The sequence below is a fragment of the Watersipora subatra genome, chromosome 10 (genome assembly GCF_963576615.1).
Source record: "Watersipora subatra chromosome 10, tzWatSuba1.1, whole genome shotgun sequence".
In the NCBI taxonomy this organism is placed as follows: Eukaryota; Metazoa; Bryozoa; class Gymnolaemata; order Cheilostomatida; family Watersiporidae; genus Watersipora; species Watersipora subatra.
Window position 1 is genome coordinate 52,302,813 of NC_088717.1, and position 22,893 is coordinate 52,325,705.

Genomic DNA, 22,893 nt, shown 5'->3' on the forward strand with positions numbered 1-22,893 from the left:
ACTGGCGTGTGGTTCGCTCCTCTATCTAGTCACGCTGCTAAGCTGCCTCATTACGTCAGCGTGATTTGTCAGCTCTACTATTATCTCTAGTCTTATCTCTATTGTTATTTTTTCTATTATCTCTATCGCTTTTACAGCAAGCTTTTTTTTAAATATATGTTTTTACAGTTACTTCCTTTGCATTATATTTTATTGAATTTTAGACTTTGTCTTATTATACTCCAGATGCGCATTTTATTGTTTTTATATTTACTTACTCTCGGTGCTTCTATGTCTGGTGTCTATCCCTTAAAACAAAAATGTCTATTGGAATTATTGGCTGGTTAATAAAGGTTTTTATTTTATTGCATTTACGCTTAACCAATATATGAGCGGTCGCGCTGCCAATATGTGTTTTTTTGCTGAACTGTTAAGTTTTGTAGGAATTTATAAGCGAGCTCCATGCTCTGTTATTTTTACATTATTATCAATAGTTTACACAGATGTAGAATAAGAAATAAAGTGGTGAATACTGGGTCTGTTCTTCATTTATCTTTTTGACTTCACGGGTTTTATTTGGCGCGGAACTAGTGTAGAAGCAGTGGAATATTTATTGGTTATAAAAGTACAAGAAAAAAACAAAAATCACAGAGTTAAAATTTGCTAGCCTTCACAGTGCTATTTAATCGAATGCTTATTATGATGTTAGGTTTTTATAAAATGAGCCGTTTCAACTTCTCTAAGAAAGAAGGTAAGAATTTATAAGATAGCTTTTAAAATTTAGGCAGTTCTAAGGCTAAGAGGTGTCAGGGGCTAGGTGCCTAATTACATGTCACCTAGCAACGATGTAATCCTAAAAATTGAGGCAAAAATTGGCAGCATGGTTAATTGTTTGCAGGTATTTCATTGGTTGTTGGTAAATCAGAGAGCTATTTCTGTGATGAAACTCATCTGTAGTAGTAGGAGCCCTACAGTGATTGTTACTCGGTACAGCCTTGGCTAACAAGCATCTGCTCTGAGAGAGTACCATTATGGTGGTTCAAGCGTTGCTATGGTGAATATGGTCTATGCAGTGCTTCTCAAGGTGGAGCAATCTTGCCTGGAGCCTTTTTTGTTCCGACTCGTGTTCACTTATCACCTCATCAAACCTAAAAAATTCCAACTCCAAAAAGTTCAAGCTAATAAAAGTCCTTATTTGGACATGAATAATGTGAACATTTAGCCTTTATCTGACTGAATGTGTAACAGTGATGGCAGCAATAACTTCAGAACTAACATAGTTAAAAATTTGCTTGAACACAAAGAAACTTTAAATTTCGCCCATAGGAACATCGGCATGATATTCACTTAGAGCAAAAGTATAACTTCTACAGGGTTGCAAGCTACAAAAATATGCTTTGAAAAACTTGCTTTTTTGGGAGTTGCTATGTCACGGTTGACAAAGAAAATAACTCTTAGTGTTAACAAGTTTTGCACTATTGATTTTGGAAATTCAGCTCATTATTTGTTCCAACTGTTTCATCTACAAGCAGGTTGTGAGAGTTCATATCCGCACAAATCATTCTATATTATGAATCAGTCGTGATGACCGTCTAGTTGAGACCAGCTAGACTACCACAATCGATATTTTTGTATAATTTTACAGGTCAAAGGTAGTAGGCTACATTTTTAAAGGAACCGCTCCTATCAAATAGCTTATGGTCTTGATATCCTTAGCACTTGTCAATCTGTATTGCAGCGTCCAATGAGAGGAAAGCCTAAAAGCTGTTTTTATGTGATTTAGCTCATCATGTCGCACTCACTAATTCTAATTCAGTGTAGTCTATGTATATATAGTAACCTACGCCTGCATGTATTATTTTATAAGCCTATATCATTCACTCTTGCGTCCTACATGTAATACTATTACTCATTTCTGTGTACAAGTATTGCTGTCTCATGGATTGCTGTCTCTGTGTTTATTACCTAGTGGTTATGTCATTCGTTATGTCATACCATACCCATTATTGTGTCATTAGAATACAAGCGGGTCTTGGTGTCAAGTTAGCTGGTGGACTATACAAGGATAAAAGTATTTATTACATTCAGAATTTCGTTTCAGTCTTTAATGGGTTTGGTCAGCGTGTTAGTTCTACTACATCATAGTATTTGTTTGTTGGTGGCTAGTAGAACTGCGCACATTTCATATCCTTGACATTTAGTTTGGGCAATTAAATTTGATGATAACAAACCATTCTATTTATAGTCAGTTTTTAAAACCTACTCACCATAGCAACATAGAAATATCTCGTTGATAGAAGTGCAGTAGTTGAGCTAGACTAAATGAGCAGACAACACCTTAAAAATGGTTGGCTCTAAAATCCATGACTAGGTCATGTCTCATTGGCAGAATACAAACAGTACAAGTTGTGGAAAGCTCCTAGGCACCAACTTCACAACCAAAACATTAGAAAAATAATACAATTGGGCAATTTCAACTCCGCCCTGACAGGATTGAATTTGCCTAAAAGTTTATAAGGACAAGTGATTAGGGAGTGCAAAATTTTACAAGAGCTTTTAAATAAAAAATTCTCACTCTGTCTTTGAACTTATATGAGTTTTAGTAACATCGGCTTGCTCTGTGTCTACCTAGTTGTCTTCTCTTGCTGGTGAGAACTCTGAATAAGGTATGCTAATGATCACAAGTATAACACTCACGCAAACTACTGCACTGTTTGAGAGATTTGTAATTATAGATTGATTCTTTGTAAAAAACTTTGATTTAAAATATCAAGAGAATTTTAGACGATTAATTAACTCCTTGGCAATGGCAGTAAAACTACTTTGGCGAATTCGTAACACAGCTATCGATGTTGACAATTGTAAAAAAAATTTGTTGTTGAAACTAAAAATAACGCATATACAAATGTTGGCAGCATTATATGACAAACACTTATTATGCAGCATTATTTTAATCTTTTTATTATTTTTTGATAGTAAGATTACAAATTGTATTATTAATATAAAGATAATTTATCACTTTTATTATTGTAGCTCTGATCATCTACTGGCAAATAATACTATTGTATTTTTATTATTATTACTATTATAGTTTGCCATTGAATGTAGTGCAGTATGAGAAATGAAAGTTGCACATATATTTATCGTATAAATCCCCTCTTGCATTTGATTTAGTCAAGATACTTCAATACAGCATTGCATACAAACACTAACGTACAAATTCAAGTTGACTGTACAACTGTACATGGACATTACCCACAATTCTCTTTCACTTGTTTATAAGCAATAGGATCAGCTAGGTAATACCCCAGCAAAACAATTGTGTGAGTGAATTTCATTGTGTTCATAGGAACAATTTATCTATACAATTTTTTCTAAAGATTATAGGAAAAGTTATATAGTTAAATCATTGATATAGATAGATAGATAGATAGATAGATAGATAGATAGATAGATAGATAGATAGATAGATAGATAGATAGATAGACAGACAGACAGATAGACAGACAGATAGATAGATAGGTAGGTAGATAGATAGATAAATAGATAGATAGATAGATAGATAGATAGATAGATAGATAGATAGATAGATAGATAGATAGATAGATAGATAGATAGATAGATAGATAGATAGATAGTTAGATAGATAGCATTTGCCTAATCATGAAATTCCATAGCGCTAAAGATTTTCATGATTAGACAAATCTTGTTCACAAAGCTTTTCTATTATCAAGTTTGAGCAGTTTATAGTGACTGTGATACTCTAATTTGAAATTTCTTATTAATAATGGTGTGATCTGAATAAAAAAGAAGAATTTCACTTTGTATTTTTAATAATGTACTGTTCCTGGTACATTGGAAAATATTTAGTCACTCATTTTGTCTAGACTTATGGTTTTACATAGAAATCTGTCGGATTCAAACTTGATTTAACAACATCAACAACTAATACACAGTTGGTTGTTTGTAACCACAGACAGTTTAACAGAAGTTATCTTAAAATCAACTTCGTAAAAGTTCCTTTTTACCAAGATTTACCTTGAGAATAACGCTACTTAAAAATTCTTTTTGATTTTTGCAAAATTAAAAACTGTAAATTATTAACAAGACTTATTAGTCAATATTTTGACTTTTCAACTAAAAAATAGGCTGTGTTAATGATTCTGTTGTACTAAACCTGCAAACTACTACTTTTTGCAGTTGCTTAGCAACCTAGAGACTTGATAAAAACAACAAGAATTCAATCCTATGCTGTGTTAGCAGAGCTGCAACCTTTTCACTTTCACTAAGCTTGTATGCCTGTCATTAAATTCATAAAACACAAGGATTGGTAGTATGAATGGTAATTAAACAGAATATTTTTAGTTTACATGGTGCTACCATAAATTAAGTAGTTATATTTATTAATAAGAATTGCATTAATTAAGAAATATAAAAATTTTCGGTTTTATAAAAAGTCTATTTTTTCATATTTCAAGCTGACATCTATTTTTGTATAAGATTCTTTGTTGAAATGAAATCTCTAAAACTTTAATTTCAATTAAATTTTAAACAGCTATCAGTATAGATTTTAGTTTATTCATAAGCTGGCTGGCTTAAGTCATCTGTAGCTAATGACGCCATTTTTATTATATTATTATTTTATTATTTTTATATTCAAACATGGAATATAGAAGTACCTGGCCCTGAGTGTAGCAATCTTCCTTTCTGATTCTAGACATTTTTCCTCAAAGGAATGTGGAGAACTGAGCTTTAGGTTGTCAACTTCATCTATCAGTTTGTCTTTGAGCAGCACCTGGCGTCCTTTATCTACACAAGAATTTATAAATTCTGAATTATGAAGAAAGCGCATCTCGACTTTGTGCAGAAGATGGCGCAAATATTTTATCTCCTTGCGACTCTGAGTCCACATTCGGTAGTAAAAGTGGCAGTAAATATGATGATTCAGATAATGGCTGTAATTTTATTCAAGTTATTGTTTCTGAGGAAAATAGAATGTAAAAAATATTTCACGCCAGATTTTGAAATTGTTTATCTTGAATTTGAGAAAAAAAATTGAAAATATTATATTGCTGTTATTTGAACTTTGTAAAATGTTGTAGAAAAATATATGCAGCTCAATCTCATTTTTATTTTTTGCCAATCGGATCAATACTTTTCAAATTATGGTAAAAAAATGCCGGCCTTTGTCCAAAATAGCCAAGCTTCAGAAAATTAATTACTCTCCAGCTAAAAATAAATACGTAAGGAAAAAGATAAGCATATGCAGCTTTTGAATAGTTTTTTAAAGCAGCGAAATAAAATTGTCTATTTTGCATTATTGTCAAGGTACGTAAAGCAGTCGAGTATAAATCTTAGCCTGTGCTTCTTCACAAAAGAATGATTGCGAGGCCAGAACCTCTCACCTATAAGAACATCTTTAGCTTCTGGGTACTCAGCTAGTGCATCCCAAAGATCACTCTTGGACAAAACAAATAGGTCGCTGTAGCCCATGCTCCTTACATTGGCAGTTCGTCTGTTGCCAGACTTACACCCCTTGATGTTTAGTATGCTAAGCTCTCCAAAGACACTCCCATCACTCAGTGTTGCAAATACCTAAAAACAAGCCATATAAAGAGAACAATGTCTCTGGAATACTAAAGTTAAAATTTTTCTACGGAGAAATTATTTTCTCCATATTTGGATCTACAGGCAGTGCAACAGATCTACTTAGCACGTGTCTCTGCATGACTTGGCAGCACTACATACGTATGTGTTTTAAGAAATACAATCAAAAATCTATAGTATTTCCTATCAGAGATGAAAACTAATTATTTTTATAATTAAAATTGTCTAGAAATATCCTAAAATAGTTTAATAGTGTTGTGCACAAACCCATAGGTCACAGGTCATAGGTCATCAGTCACAGACACACACTTGTCTCAACATCTTTGCTCTTCTCACCATAATGTGAGACATGGTGATGATAATTATCTGTCTATCCATGTATTTTTACAAGCTCAGTACTTTTGCTGTTGTTCACCAGCTTTTATGTAGCTTAATTTCATTGGAAAAGTTGGGGTGAATAGCAATTCCTACCTTTCTCCCTGCTTGGCTATTTAGCTTTTTAATAAAGTGACTAAAGCAGACTCTCTACGCTATGATCTAACAAAATATTAAGAGAAGTAAACTTTTTACAGCTCACATGCAAATACGTAAACATTAGGCGATCTTTTCGATACCCCCAGTAAGACTGCAAGATTTTTTGGTGTAAAGTTGAGCACTTTCTCAAAAAACTGTTATGGGCGCTCGATGCTGCACACTTTGACATAACAGGTCTTCTTATTTCTTATAACTTTGAGAACTTAGTTCCTTTAGGGCTACGCCAGCATTTATTAAAACGCATTCTCATAATGGGAGCGAATGTTCACTAATGACGAAAACTTGGAATCGTTAAAGTAAGGAGTAAACACTGTTTTCTTTTGTGTGGTTTACGCTAGCCGTGGCTTAGAGGTTCAGGGCACACTACCCGCAAGCAGTGGCTTGGGGTTCAATTTACAGAAATGAACACTAGAGGTGACAGAAAAAAGTATCCAACTTTAAATTACCACCTCTCTCTCCTTTCTCTTTCTCTCTCACTTCTCCCTCTCTCTCTCCCTCTATCTATCTCTCTCCCTCTCTCCCTCTATCTGTCTCTCTCCCCTCTCCCTCTCTCTTTCCTCTTTTTCTCTTTTCTTTCTATCGCTCTCTTTCCCCAACTCTCACGCCCTCTCTCTCTCACCCCTCTCTCTCCCTTTTTTCCCTTCTCTCACTCTCACTCTCCCCCTCTCTTTCTCTCTCACATCTCCCTCCCCTCTCTTGCCCTTCTCTCTCTCCCTCTCTCCCTCTCTCTCTCTATCTCTCTCTTTCTCCAACTCTCACTCCCTTTCTTTTTTTTCTCTCTCTCACTTTCTCTCTCCTTTTTTCTCTTACTTTCTCTCCCTCTCGTTTCCTCTTTCTCCCTCTCACACTATCTCTTTCCTTATCTCCTTCTCTCACCCTCTTCTTCTCTCTCTAGTCTGCACTCTGACAGGCAGCTGCCCAACAGCAGCTTTAGTGTGAATAGTTTACCTCAGTACCATCATCTCCCACTACGCAAAGATAGCCCTTCTTCACAATGTACATCTCTCTACCTATGTCTCCTTTTCTGCATATGTAGTCTCCTGGGCTAAACACCTGCAGGTAACACTAAGGTTATTCATATAAGCTTCAACAGATAAATTGGTGGAACTCATCACTTTGATAAATACTTCCTAGTTCCGCTTTTACCCTATCAACTTAATAAGTTGATATATATATTGTTGTATATATAAGTTGTATATATGATATTATCATATATACATATAATGCTTGTTGAATGCTTATGACTAACTGGTAAACGGCAGCTCTTTTACATTTACGTACATCACAAGTTATTGATACATTAACTGCAAAAAGGAATATAAGGTCGTTATGTATATGTATAATACTGTTATTTATAATACTGATACGTATAATACTGTTATGTGTATTTATATTGCTGATATGTGTATTGTATGTATAAAACTGATGTACCGTATGTATATACGGTATACCATATATACCGTATGTATTGTACTACAGTATGTATTAATAGTGTAAACGTAATCAATGGCCTCTAGCAGTAACTAATCATCTGATGCTATTCACTATGAACATTGATACATAAAATATAACTAGCTGTGCTACCAGGCGTTGCATGGGTGTTAAAAATCAGCTTATAAACGGATAGAGGTAATGAGAGTTGCTTGCCAATTGTTATTAGTCTGGCATACACAATATACATCACACTCTGTCAAGTTGTAGAATTATTTATCATTAGCAGAATGGCGTAAAAAAAGTGGCAATAGCTCATTTCTTTCTGCTTTATTTTTTAACACTGTAATAGGTTTCGATACTAACGATATATTAGCAAGTCTGATAAGGTGGTAGTCAAGTGGCCTAACCATGCAGATAGTCTAAGCGTACACTGAAGAACTGGGAAAGTTTTCTTTATTTTTTCACAAGATTGAGTTTAAGTTGCAGACATCTAGTTGACATGTTGTTAGACTAAACCTTAGCATGAGAGGTTACCATAAAGCACAGTACAGAGTAGAACAGAATTTAAAAGGGAAATATTAGGAAGGCTGAATTCATTACTTGACTTAAAGTTAACTTTTCTTCTAAACATTTAGTTTTATTTTTATTCATAAACTATGAATGAGTGTGAAGGTTTACACTAAACTTCAGTAGATGGCTATTTGGAAACCGAACAGGTTTTAACCCTGGCAATATTTAAAGATGTTTCGATAAAATAGGTTGATGAGAAGTTAGCAGATAGTTGATTTGATTGCCCAGTTGGATTAAATGTTTTTATATTCTTTAACTAACACAGTTTTAAATATATATTACTTTATTGGCAACAGTTTTATTTCAAGCAGAAATGTTTTTCAAATTATGCCATACAACTTAAAGTTTTAAATTATTTCCTGCAAATATGTTTAAAATAACTTAAAGTTATATTCTATGAATACTTTTACAAACCACCCACTATTTCTTTTCTTAATCATGAAAGGCTGCTGTAAATGCTTGATATGTTTTTTTCTTATTTAACTTCTTTATTAACAGGGAAGACAACTGTATGTTGAGTAGACAATTACCACTATTTACTGCAGCAAGGCTAAAGCTAACATTAGTCTATAACGTGTGTTGACTTTGCTTGCAGCGAACTTCAGAAAGTTATTATACTTTTGTACAGAGTGCATATACAAATAAGGTCTCACCTCTTTGCTATAAATCTTTTTAGAAGTGATGTAATCTATATATAATATATATATTATATATACATAGATATATAATATAGATTTATGAATATATAATATACATAAATAACTATATTAAAATCAAATTTGAGTAAAAGTTACTAAGCTGGTTAAAGCATTTTACTACTAAATAGTTTGCTAGAATGATGGAAAATTCTCAAGCATGCATCTTTTTTTAATCGGTCTACAAAACTCTGCAACCTTTGTCAAGGAAAAAATTATATATAGTTCACGAGCCACAGCTATCAACATTAGACAACAGAGTAGAAATGATATCGACATGTAGACAAGCACGAAAGCACAGACTGGGTCACAGTACATGAATTCTGTTACCGTACAACATTCGTTTATAGTGTTCTTTAATTCTATTTATTTTAAAACTATAATTGCTTAGCTTGCGTTTATATATTTTACCAACCTTTGGTCATTTTACCTGAAGAGTGCACCTACTATGCATGAAACTATTTAGTAGTAAAATGCTTTAACTATTTTGGTACATTTTACTCAAATTTGATTTTAGTCGGCTTTAGTTTTACTATTGAGCACTTTTTCAAACAATGCGATAATGCTTTAGACATCTATGTTATATATTAGGTAACAGTTCACCCAAGTAACCTCAACCAACGAGCAGTGCATATCAACACACGTATCGCAGCTACGTAGCAAATACACCATCTTGCGTTGGCTCACGAGTTGAAGAAGACATGCACTATGACCTTGACCCAAGGGTAAAAGAACTTGCGAACAATATCATCAATAAGATGCCCGCTGATAGTGATTATGAAAGCAAGATACCAATACGGAGAGCTAGCAAGGCCATACCTAAGAAGCTGTTAGAAGACATTAACTTGGCAATGGAGTCGATCTCAACAAGATCTCAACGAGATCAATCAATGAGACTAATGCCCTAATCTACAGTACAGCAACCATCGTCTTAGAGGAGATGGGTATTAAGCCACTATCAACAAGGCGTCAAGCCATTCCGTCTTGGCAGATGAAGCTGCAAAATAAGATCAAGGACTTGCGCAAGAAAGTCAGAGGGCTCAGTGAGAGATTTAACCACAGTTTGGAGCATCCAATAAGGGAAGCCACAATGGAAGCTCTAGAATCTGCCAAACAGCAGCTAGTAGCACTCTTGGCACGACTGAAGCGGTACACCATAGAGTGGGATAACAAGAGAATGAACAAACTGCTCACCAATAATCCATCGAGAGTGTGTTCCCAATTCAAAGGTGAACTACAGAGGCCAATGCCAGATCCTTCCAAATCCAGCACCTCAAAGTTCTGGAAGAACATCTGGGAGAAAGAGACTACTTATAACACTATTGCATATTGGCTGAAGAGACTCAAAGAGAGCCACCAACATACTGTGGCTCAGCAAGGATTCACCATCAGCAAAGAGAATATCAAGTGCAGAATGCAGCTAATGAAGAACTGAGCAGCACCTGGGTCTGACATGATTTAAGCCTTCTGGTTGAAAAAACTGACATCACTTCACACTATAATGGCAAAGCATATAAAATGCCTAATAGAAGAAGGTGACCATCCAGAATGGCTGACCAAAGGATGAATTGTACTTCTGATGGAAGACCCAAAGCAGGAACCGATTCCCAAGAGCTATTGGCCAATAACTTGCTTGCCCATCACCTGCAAACTGCTTTCAGAAATAGTTGCAGACAAAGTGGATGAGCACATGAGCCATTATATGACCAGTGCTCAGAAAGCAATTGGATTCCACACTCGAGGAGCCAAACGTCGGTTGCTAGTGGGTCGAATGGTTTGTCAAGACAGCAGGAGAAGGCATACCAATCTTTACATGGCTTGGATTGACTACAAAAAGGCCTATGACTCAACTCCCCATAGTTGGATACTTGAGTGCCTAAGGTTGCACAATGTTCACCCTGCCTTTGTGGCGTTCATCAAGATGTAAATGACCAAACAAAAGACAGAATTGGAGGCTAAAGGCAAAAATCTGGCTAGTGACAAAATCAAGCGAGTCATCTATCAAAGTGACCCCTTATCAACGCTGCTCTTCTGCATATGCCTAAACCCTCTAAGCAATATGCTAGAGAAGACTCAATATGGCTAATAGTTTAAGAGTGGCACCAAGATAAATCACCTCTTCTACATAGATGACATCAAGCTGTATGCCAAAGAGGAACGGGACATTGATTCACCAATACATCTGACTCAAATATACAGCAAGGAAATTGAAAGGACCTTTGGTATTGAGAAATGTGGAAGGCTAACTCTTGAGAAAGGCCATTCTATGCTCACAGATGGCCTAAGAACACCAAATGGTACCATCAAAGATATAGAAGAAGGGTACAAGTACTTGGGAATTATGCAAAGCAACATCAACCACAAAGCCGAGGTACGTCACAAAGCCATTACCGAATACCAGAAATGCCTTCGGCAGGTCCTACGGAGCCAGCTCAATGCCAAGAACCAAGTCATGGCAATAAATACCTACGCACTGCTAGTAATAAAATAGCCAGCAGGCATAATAAAGTGGACTGAGGAAGCCATCAAGGAAACAGCTATAGCAACTCGCAAACTGCTTCCGATTCATGGAGCACGCCACCCAAATCTGACGCTACTAAATAGTATCTCGATCGGAAAGATGGGGCTAGGGGAATCAAAAGTGTGCAGCAGACAATGAAAGAGGAAGAACAGAGCATTAAAGCCTATGCAGCCTCCATGACCACCACAGATGAGTTGCTAGCTGAGTTTCAATTGACTGCTCTGACAATGGAGATTCGCAATAATGATGAGGAACTTGACTGGCACATGAAACCTCTTCATGGTGCTTCCACTGACAAATATCTGAGGTTGGCGTTCTTCACCAGACATATATGTGGCTGAACAAAGAAAACCTAATGGCCAATACAGAGTCGCTACTCATGGCAGCCCAGGAGCAAGTGCTTTCAACAAGGCAACTCCAAACGAAAATCTATCACACTAGAAACGATCCTAGATGCAGACTGTGCAAAGATGCACCTAAGATCATCCAACACATCATCAGTGGATGCAAGCAACTAGCCGGAAACGCATTCACTGAGCGGCATAATCATGTTGCAGTTGTTTTGTACAGAAGTCTATGTGATGAATATGGCCTTAATAAACTACAACACTAGTGGGAAGCTCTGGGTAAGGTCAATGAGAATGATTGCGCTAAGATCCTTTGGGACTTTTACATTTGGACTGACAAGCATGTTCTAGCAAACCAACCAAATATAGTAGAGGTGGACAAGGAAAACAAAGGGCTACTATAATAGATATAGCAGTACCAAATGATTACAATATAACCAGCAAAGAGAAAGAAAAAGTTGACAAATGTTTCCTTTTTGGACAAAAGATTGAAAAATGCTGGGAGGTAAGAACAACTGTAATTCCAGTAGTCGTTGGCCACTAGGCGTAATAACACCTGCGCATAAAATGTGGCTTGCCCAGACACTGGCAGCAATCAACTCAAGTGAGTTGCAGAAAAAGTGCGCTATTGAGAACAGCTAAGATCTTGAGGTGAGTGCTCAAATCTCCAGTCTCTGATAGGAGACCCAAGTTAGAGCAGAAATTACCACCCATATGGGTTAACCGAGGTGAGGAAACAATTTATATATATATATATGTTTCTCAAAGAATGTCCGGAGGTATGCATTTTGGCATAGCTAAATCTTGGAATAAACAATCCAAGAAGATTATTGGTACCAAAGAAGATTTGATTCCTGACCCTACCGCTCACCAGTCAGACGCTCTACCCAATATGCCACAGAAAACGAGTTGATAACTTGCCAATATACGTCGCATATGAGAGTATATACTTAGCAGCTTTGCATACCACGCAGGGTGATTGCATAAGTGATTGTCATTAGTTAGCTTACTAAGATTTTCCATTGGCAATCTGCCAGGCTAATAGCAAGCGGCAAGCAACTCTCATTACTTCTCATTGTTTATAAGCTAATTTTTAATACTCGGGCAACGCCAGGTAGCACAGCTAGTATATATATATATATATATATATACAGGACAGATAGTGCAGTTGGTAAGGTATCGTGCCCATAATCATTAGGTTCTCGGTTCAAACCCCAACAACTGCACTTTTCTGGTGGTCCTTGGACAAGACCCTTGCTTGTATAACGTCTACAACCTCCATGATGAGTGCAATAACCAAAGCCATGCCGGCTCGGACGTCGCCCGGTCAAACAAGGTCCGCGCTGCCTTTAGCTGAACCAGGACAGGGCAATGAAAAATGGGCTACTGGTTCAAAACGGATGAAATGGACTCGGACTGATAACACGGACCTCATGCAGTGCTACTTTATGAGTGAACCTCAAAAGTGGGGCTACATGAGAAGGATGCGTCAACTGTGGATAAACATGCGCCCTGAATTGCCACTAACCGCTAAGCAACTTGTAGCTCAGAGGAGTAACATAATCAAGCGGCACCTCATATCGGAACTTGAGGTAGATGAAATAAAGGAACAGTTCACCCAAGTAACCTCAACTAACGAGGAGTGCATATCAACACACACTGTCACGCATACACAATCATGTGTTGACTCACGGGTTGAAGAAGACATGCACTTGGACCTTGACCCAAGGTCCAAGTGCATGTCTTCTTCCATATCCATATGCATGTATTTTCCGCAAGCTCTCTCACCCAAGGGTGAGAGAGCTTGCGAAAAATATCATCAACAAGATGTCAGCAGCTAATGATTATGGTAGCAGAGTACCACTACAAAGAGTTAGCAAGGCCATACCTAAGAAGCTGTTAGAAGACATTAACTTGGCAATGGAGTCGATCTCAACAAGATCAATCAGTGAGACTAATGCCTTAATCTACAGTACAGCAACCGTCATCTTGGAGGAGATGGATATTAAGCCACTGCCAACAAGGCTTCAAGCCATTCCACCCTGGCAGCTGAGGCTACAAAATAAGATCAAGGACTTGCGCAAGAAAGTTAGTAGGCTCAGTAAGAGATCTAACCACAGTTTGGAGCATCCAAAAAGGGAAGCCACAATAGAAGCTCTAGAATCTGCCAAACAGCAGCTAGTAGCACTCTCGGCACGACTGAAGCGGTACACCAAAGAGTGGGATAACAAGAGAATGAACAAACTGTTCATCAATAATCCATCTAGAGTGTATTCCCAGTTCAAAGGTGAACTGCAGAGGCCAATGTCTGAGCCTCCTCGATCTAGCACTTCAAAGTTCTGGAAGGACATCTGGGAGAAAGAGACTACTTATAACACCACTGCAAATTGGCTGAAGAGGCTTAAAGAGAGCCATCAACACACTGTGGCTCAGCAAGGACTCGCCATCAGCAAAGAGGACATCAAGTGCAGAGTGCAGCGTATGAAGAACTGGGCAGCACCTGGCCATGACATGATTCAAGCCTTCTGGTTGAAGAAATTGACATCACTTCACACTAGAATGGCTAAGCAGATGGAATGCCTAATAGAACAATGTGACCATCCAGAATGGCTGACCAAAGGACGAACTGTACTTCTGATAAAAGATCTAAAGCAGGGGCCGATTCCCAAAAACTATCGACCAATAACCTGCTTGCCCACCACTTGGAAACTGCTCTCAGGAATAGTTGCAGACAAACTGGAAGAGCACATGAGTCACTATATGACAAGTGCTCAGAAAAGAATTGGGCGCAACACCCGAGGAGCTAAACATCAGTTACTGGTGGATCGGACGGTCTGTCAAGACAGCAGGAGAAGGCATACCAATCTTGCCATGGCTTGGATTGACTACAAAAAGGCCTATGACTCCATTCCCCATAGTTGGATACTTGAGTGCCTCAGTATGTACAATGTTCACCCTGCTCTTGTGGCATTCATCAAGATGTCAATGACCAAATGGAAGACGAAACTGGAGGCTAATGGCAAAAAGCTGGCGAGTGTACAAATTAAGCGAGGCATCTATCAAGGTGACTCCTTATCACCGCTGCTTTTCTGCATATGCCTAAACCCTCTAAGCAATATGCTGGAGGAGACTCAATATGGGTACCAGTTTAAGAGTGGCACCAAGATAAACCACCTCTTTTACATGGATGACATCAAGCTGTACGCTAACAAAGAAAGGGACATTGATTCGCTAATACACCTCACTCAGGTATACAGCAAGGACATCGGAATGACCTTCGGTATTGAGAAATGTGGAAGGCTAATTCTTGAGAAAGGCCATTCTATGCTCACAGATGGCCTAAGAATGCCAAATGATACCATCAAAGATATAGAAGAAGGGTACAAGTACTTGGAGATTATGCAAAGCAACATCAACCACGAAGCCAAGGAACGTCACAAAGCCATGACCGAATACAAGAAATGCCTTCGACAGGTCTTACGGAGCCAGCTCAATGCCAAGAACCAAGTCATGGCAATAAATACCTACGCACTGCCAGTAATAAGATATCCAGCAGGCATAATAAAGTGGACTGAGGAAGCCATCAAAGAAACAGGTATAGCAACTCGTAAACTGCTGACCATACATGGAGCACTCCACCCAAAATCTGATACTACTAGATTGTATCTTGATAGGAAAGATGGCGGTAGGGACTCAAAAGTGTACAGCAGACAGTGAAAGAGGAGGAGCAAAGCATCAAAGCATATGCAGCCTCCATGGCCATCTCAGATAAGTTGCTAGCTGAATTTCAATCGGCTGCTCTTACAACAGACCTACGCCCTGATGATGAGGAAATTGACTGGCACACGAAACCTCTTCATGAAGCTTACCACCAACAAATATCTAAGGTTGGCAATCTTCACCAGACATATATGTGGCTGAACAAAGGAAACCTAACGGCCAATACAGAGTCGCTAATCATGGCAGCCCAGGAGCAAGTGCTCCCAACAAGGCAACTCCAAACGAAAATCTATCACACTAGAGACGATCCTAGATGCAGACTGTGCAAAGATGCACCTGAGATCATCCAACACATCATCAGTGGATGCAAGCAGCTAGCAGGGAACGCATACACTGAGCGGCATAATCATGTCGCAGGTGTTGTGTATAGAAGTCTATGTGAGGAGTATGGCCTTAATAAACCACAACACTGGAGGGAAGCTCCTGGTAAGGTCAATGAAAATGACCGCGCTAAGATCCTCTGGGACTTCTACATCCGAACTGACAAGCATGTCCTAGCAAACCAACCAGATATAGTGGTGGTAGACAAGGAGAACAAGAGGGCTACTATAATAGATATAGCAGTACCCAATGACTACAATATAGCCAGCAAAGAAAAAGAAAAGGTAGAGAAATATCTCCCTCTTGGAGAAGAAATTGAAAAATGCTGGAATGTAAGAACAACTGTAATCCCAATAGTCATTGGGGCACTGGGCGCAATAACACCAGCGCATAAAATGTGGCTTGCCCAAATACCAACAACAATCAACTCAGGTGAGTTGCAGAAAAGTGCGCTATTGGGAACAGCTAAGATCTTGAGGCGAGTGTTCAAACTCCCAGGTCTCTGGTAGGAGACCCGAGTTAGAGCAGAATTTACCACCCATACGGGGTATCCGGGGTGAGGAAACAATTTATATATATATATATATATATATATATATATATATATATATATATATGAAAGACAATCTCAGTGTTTGTCATTTAGTTAACTCTGGTGCCTAGTTATAGCAATTAAAATCTAGCAATGGAAACTTCGTTTGGCACAGTATTTCCTCTCAAGACCTCTAGATCTAGATGCGGTAAACTTAACCATTAAGCTACTCAGAATACAATGGTTTCATTAGGCAAACAGTCATTATATCGAATAAGATTTAGGTTGTTTCGATGTTTAGGGTTAATAACTAGCACTGTCGACTGTTACACGTAACGATTGTTAGGCTGGCCCAAAACTGAGTGAGTGTTGGCTAAGTAAATAGTTTAGTAAAAATCTAGTTTTGCAGGTAAGATACTCAAATTCAGTAGGTAATTATTTATTACCCGTGCAACACCGGGCTTTTGGCTAGACTTTACTATTAAAAGAGCCACATCCATGCAAAGCCACAGTTAGAGGCTGGGATAAAGTACTGCTTGCTATGGGTCTCGAACCCATGAGTTTCAACTTGGTTGACCAATACTTTAACACCTGCACCAATCATCTACCTTACAGTTTATCAAGGTAATTGTCGAGATACTTATAATCTGTGTTTTTTTAGCAAATGTGACATTTTTTCTCAGCACACTAGACTGTCGGAGTACGAATTAGATATAACACACCTGCAGACGGAGTTTAAGCACCAGCTGCACCAGCAACCCAGGTTCACAGTCTTGAAATATGGAAACTCGGCTAAGTGTCTCCAGATGAACATTGATTGCTATCTCTGCTTTTAGTTTCTCAGGTAGTGAACCAATGGCTGACTCTTCATTTAGCAAGGTTCTACTCGTCCAGATGTAGTTTAGCCTGTAAGCAAATGACAGGTCAGCTGATTGTCTAACCCCTTCCAACATATTTAATGTGAAACTTTTTAAGATCAAAACTAAAACGGGCCATTGCCACCGTGAATTAAAATTAAATTAAAACAGTAAACTAAATTTCTCATATTTGCATGCATAAACACTTCTCACTAAATATCTTAACAGCTAGAGAGGTTAAATAGATAGATAAATAGATAGATAGTGTAATGGACTGTGTGTGTGCGTGCGTGCGCGTGTGTGAGTGTGCCGAACCAAGCTGAGTCAAACCGAGCCAAGCCGAGCTGAGCCCAGCCGACTCCAGTCCAACCAAGTGGAACAGAAGGCGGGGCTCCTCACCGTATAATCACGGATGTTTGCAGTAGAAGGCAGAACTGTTCTGCGTCTGTTTCATTGCTTGTTGCATGCTTTTGACTGTAACTACTTACGAACAAATCAGAATATATGTATATACTCTTCACACTGAGTCTTATGTTGGTGGAGTAGTAAAGGGCAGCGCACAAAACCTTTACAAATCATCGAAAGTCTGATTTTCGTCAAAAGAACATAATGCTAGAATAGCATGAGATGTAAATTTATAGACTTGTCTAAAAAAAGATTTTTACAAACACAGTAAAGCTTATTTCTAGTTTTTTCTATCATAAGACATATTTGTTGCATCTGATTAATTGCAGAGACACGATTTTTGTTTCAAAACTCTACATTAGTATTCTATGTTTAATGAATATAGATTACTATGTTTTCGGCAATATAAAACTAATAGCAATAAGCCAAATCTTTCAACAATAAAAAGTGTATCAGATTATATTTGTAGTCAAAATTATATTTAAAAAAGAAAGCAAATTTAGTCTTGCTTGAATTAAATCTGTGATAGACTGTGTGTGTGCTGAACTGAGCCGAGCCAAGCTGAGCCAAGCTGAGCCGAGTCCAGTTCAACAAAGTGAAACAAGAGGGGGGGGGGGTATTTGCAGCAGAGGGCAGCGCTGTCTGCGACTCTATCATTGCTTGTTGCATGCTTTTCACTGTAACCACTTACAAACAAAGCGGATTACATGTATATACTCTTCACACTGAGTCTTATGTTGGTGGAGTAGTAAAGGGCAGCGCACAAAACCTTTACAATAGATAGATGGATAGATAGATAGACCGACAAATAGACAGATAGACCGACAAACAGACAGATAGACCGATCAACAGACAGATAGACAGATAGATAGACAGACAAACAGAAAGACAGATAAACAAACAGAGAGATAGACAGATAGATAGACAGATAGATAGATAGACAGATAGATAGACAGATAGATAGACAGATAGATAGACAGATAGATAGATAGATAGACAGATAGATAGACAGATAGATAGACAGATAGATAGACAGATAGATAGATAGATAGATAGATAGACAGATAGATAGACAGATAGATAGACAGATAGATAGACAGATAGACAGACAGATAGATAGACAGATAGACAGATAGACAGACAGATAGATAGACAGATAGATAGACAGATAGATAGACAAATAGATAGACAGATAGATAGGCAGATAGATAGACAGATATATAGACAGATAGATAGACAGATAGATAGACAGATAGATAGACAGACAGATAGATAGACAGATAGATAGATAGATAAATAGACAGATAGATAGACAGATAGATAGACAGATAGATAGACAGATAGATAGACAGATAGATAGACAGATAGATAGACAGATAGATAGACAGATAGATAGACAGATAGATAGAAATAGATAGACAGATAGATGCAAGCTAGTTTATTAATTGTCAATGTCGTTTAAAGCAAATTAGACAATGAGGCAAAAAATAGAGCAAAATTAAAATAAAATAAAGAAAAGATAAAGAAGTATTTTTTGTAAACTTTTGTATCAATGGCACTTTTCAGTTTTAGTTTGCTGGTACTTACCATTCCAATACTCGACGTTCGAGAGATTTGTCAACTTTTCTAAGTTTCATGTATCTTTTAATGCTATCCATTTTCTGTTGAAACTCTGTCTGTTCTCTGTTCATTTTTGTAATCATAGATCCAACATTTCCGACGATCGTAGCGAATATAAGAACTCCAACAAGGAAGTCACAGACAACAAAAATGTGTTCGATATCTGTTTGCGGAGCCGGGGTTTCACCTATCGTAGTCAATGTCAGCGTTGACCAATAAAAGCTGTAGATGTACTTCCTTGCAAGACGTTTGTTATTTGGAATGGAGATGTTAGGATAGACCCAACTGTCGGTGCCAAAACCTATCCAATCTGAAATGGCAAAATAGGTGCACGCATTCCAGTGTATAATGATTACAATGTAGAGAGTCAACTGCAGCACTCTTAGTGCATTTGGGTAGTTGGTTCGAGACATGCTTTTGCCAAAAAACTCAAAGAGACGAGGCAGTCTCAAAATGCGATTGAGTCGTAAGTATGGAACATCGAACTTTCTCATAATAGCGTATCCAATATCGGTGGGCAACACACTAACGATGTCTAATAAAAATGTGCCAGTTGACATGTAACTTCTCGCAAGCTTTTTTCGGTCATCAACCTGCAAGCCTTCTTCTAGATATCCTACAATGGCAAAAATCAATTTTACATTTGATTCCATCAGAAAAGAAATTCGCATGCAATATTCATGCTCCTTCTTAATGTTCTGGAAGCTGGCAGAACTTGACAGTTGAAAGCTAATGTTTAGCTGTCTGATGGACCGCAATAATTACGTGTTTTGACATCCTTACCAACAAAAAAGAGTACACACTACGATCAATTAACTGTCAGTGACTGCAAACCAACCACCAATAGAAATTACAAATTTCCATTTCTGATATCGCGAGTCTGGTATCTTTACAGAACACTCTTTCCAAAATCACACATTTTCATAAATGTTGAATACGGATCCGATGCTGTCAACAAACAGCCAATCAAGATGCTAACAGTTACCTTCATCAGTGTCTAAATGCAACATGTTGCGAGTTCATCGTATCGCTGCTGGCAATGATTACGTTGAGCGCACATCGCAAAATGACATCCTAGCAGCTAATCGTTGCAGTCAATCGCACAGCTAAACGTTGGGTTAAGTAATAGTGTGCACAAGCCTTAAAAGTTTGAACGTACAAAAAGAAGAAGAGAGAAAGAAGGGAGAGAGGGAGAGAAAGAGGGAGAGAAAGAGGGAGAGAGAGAAAGGGAGAGGGAGAGAAAGAGAGAGAGGGAGAGAGAGAGGGAGAGAGGGAGATAGAGAGGGAGAGGGAGATGCAGAGAAAGAGAAAGGGAGAGGTAGAAACAGAAACAGAGACAGAGACAAAGAGAGGGGATAGAGAGAAGTTAAAGATGTCGAATTAGGCCAAATTGATAACTGTTATTTTCAAGTAATAATGATGACAACTAATATATAGAACCCTTCATAGTAGGATTTATGCACTATAAGAACTAAGTTATGTAAGTTAATTATTAATTAATAGAATTAGTCATTCACAAGTTGTCGAATATTCTTATGTCAAACAACTAGAAAACCGATTATAAAGAACAAGATTTATAAGACAGCACTTACCTGTCCGAAATCTAACAACTATATCACAAATATAGATAGTATCACAGATGTAATCGAGAGTCAGCCATAGGCTAGTGTATCGCTGCTGTAGTTCATCGAAAACACATCGAGCAATGATGATGGTAAAGTTGTAGAGAACAGCGAGAGATATGACAAACAGCCAGAGGTAATAAGGCACTTTGGTTGAGTCTATTGCTGATGACAGCTTCCTTCTAAATATTAAAAGATAGAGATATGTGAGTGCTATCAGTTAGAAACCCTGCTTCATGTCATGGCAGAGTTTTTATTCGGATAGAAGAATTTAGGCAAGTACCAATGGCGGTGCATTCAACTGAAGGCATCCAACTACAGTTGCTTTTCTGCCAAGTCTCAATAGCGAATTGTCTCAAAAGCAGCCAACGTTCCGTTTAGGACCATTTGCTCTAAAGATTTGGCAGCGGAGCATTTGTGGTTAGATGTGTTCCTAACACCACTAATGGTTCTTGTGTGACTCAAACCACTGACTTACTGATTGCAAGTCAGAGCCTTAACAGCGCTTAACTGCCTTAACTTAAGTGGCTGCTCCTTCATGTGTGCACCAGACACACTTGCTAGAGCTATCACCAACTAGTGGTAACACTTCTACTAGAACTTCTAACCCATACTGATAAATAAGTGTACGCAATAACTCCTCCGTTACTATTACAATCTTTTATGGCATCTGGTCATCCAACCACCTGTTGACACCTATCTTCCTACTGTGGTTATCAATAAACTGAAAAATATTCAAGCCATTTTCTGTAATATTAATTTAATTAATTAATATTAATAAATTACATCTAGGAGATGCAGTTCTTTTAGAACTATGTCGCCTTGGTGTCTTAAAATAGACTCCAGCTCTTCTAAATTACATCAAAGAATGTCACCTCTGCTTACCTCATGATACCAGTTTTTTGTTGCTGCTGTTGTTTACTTGGACTGCGAGGTGACTGCCTGGTGTTGGCCATGCCAATTCGTTCCAGGAAAGAATGGCGCCTTCGTGGCTGTACAAACCTGTTTCCTGGCAGCCAAGCACGAACTGCCTAAAAGTTCAACGAAGTTCTAAAAACTGTTCAGCACTTGTATTAGAATCTTTTTACTCAACAATTTCTCTAGTAACTGACAAAAAATTTTAACTGTCTGTTTTCTAAGTCAGTGCCAAGCGGTAAGCTAAAGCAGCATAGAGTGATCTTATGTATGCATGTTGGTAAGCTGCTGTTTCGAACAGCTATAGAAAAGATGCATGTACATATTTTCACTCGTGTTCGCTAAAATGTGTGCAATGAAACTACCTAAAAATTAAAAATACTACATATAGCTCTAAGTTTTTTTGTGATTTTGTAAATAAATATGTTAGTGCTGCAATAAATAGGTTATTGTTGTAATAAAAACATTGGTACTGCAATAAAATAGTTAGTGTTGCAGTAAAAATGTTATTGCTGCAATAAATAGGCTTTTGCTGCAATAAATACATTAGTGCTGCACTGCAATATAATATGTTAGTGTTGCAATTAATATGTTAGTGTGGCAGCAAACATATCATATCTTTAATGAATTATTTAGTGCCATAATAAATGTATTAATGCTGCAATAAAGCAGTAGTGCCATAAATTAAGCATTATTATGTTTATTACTTCAGCGAATATATCGTATAGCCTTTCTGTCGAGTGTGAAAGACCATCAGTGTTATTAGCTTCATTTCTTACTTTTCCTGGCGTTACCAAACGGCACTAGAGTAAGTTTCCATAGCTAATAAGTTTGGCCTTACCAAGCAACACTTTTAGGAAGCACTTTTATTACAAAGCTTAGGGTTGCCAGGTCACTCTAGTATAAAATACTTTTGCTGGTAAGTCCGATATTTCCAAGTCTCAATAGTGTAAACCACAACTTACTATAAAGTTAGGCATTAACAAGCCCACCTGCAAGAGCCGACGTGATTGACTCCAGAGTTGCCTTGGTGACTTCCTTCCCCTCTTTATAGAAACGTCTTCTATCTCATCTTCAGCATCTGCAAGATGGCTGCTTCTCTGAATCTGATGAGTGTCACTTACAACAATTCTTGGAATGCTGACAGAAGACAT

At 37.8% G+C, this 22,893-nt stretch overlaps 1 protein-coding gene across 1 annotated transcript; it reads right to left on the reverse strand.

The window, feature by feature from the left end:
• Positions 1-1,018: 1,018 nt before the first annotated feature.
• On the reverse strand, positions 1,019-22,893 carry LOC137407196 (cyclic nucleotide-gated channel alpha-3-like). Its single transcript, XM_068093799.1, has 9 exons — positions 22,732-22,893; positions 21,710-21,855; positions 20,795-21,006; positions 19,170-19,818; positions 17,043-17,226; positions 7,069-7,173; positions 5,385-5,574; positions 4,659-4,788; positions 1,019-1,127 (listed from the first exon to the last, which is right to left on the reverse strand). Exons 1-9 carry the CDS (start codon positions 22,891-22,893, stop codon positions 1,019-1,021), a joined length of 1,887 nt encoding a protein of 628 aa, XP_067949900.1.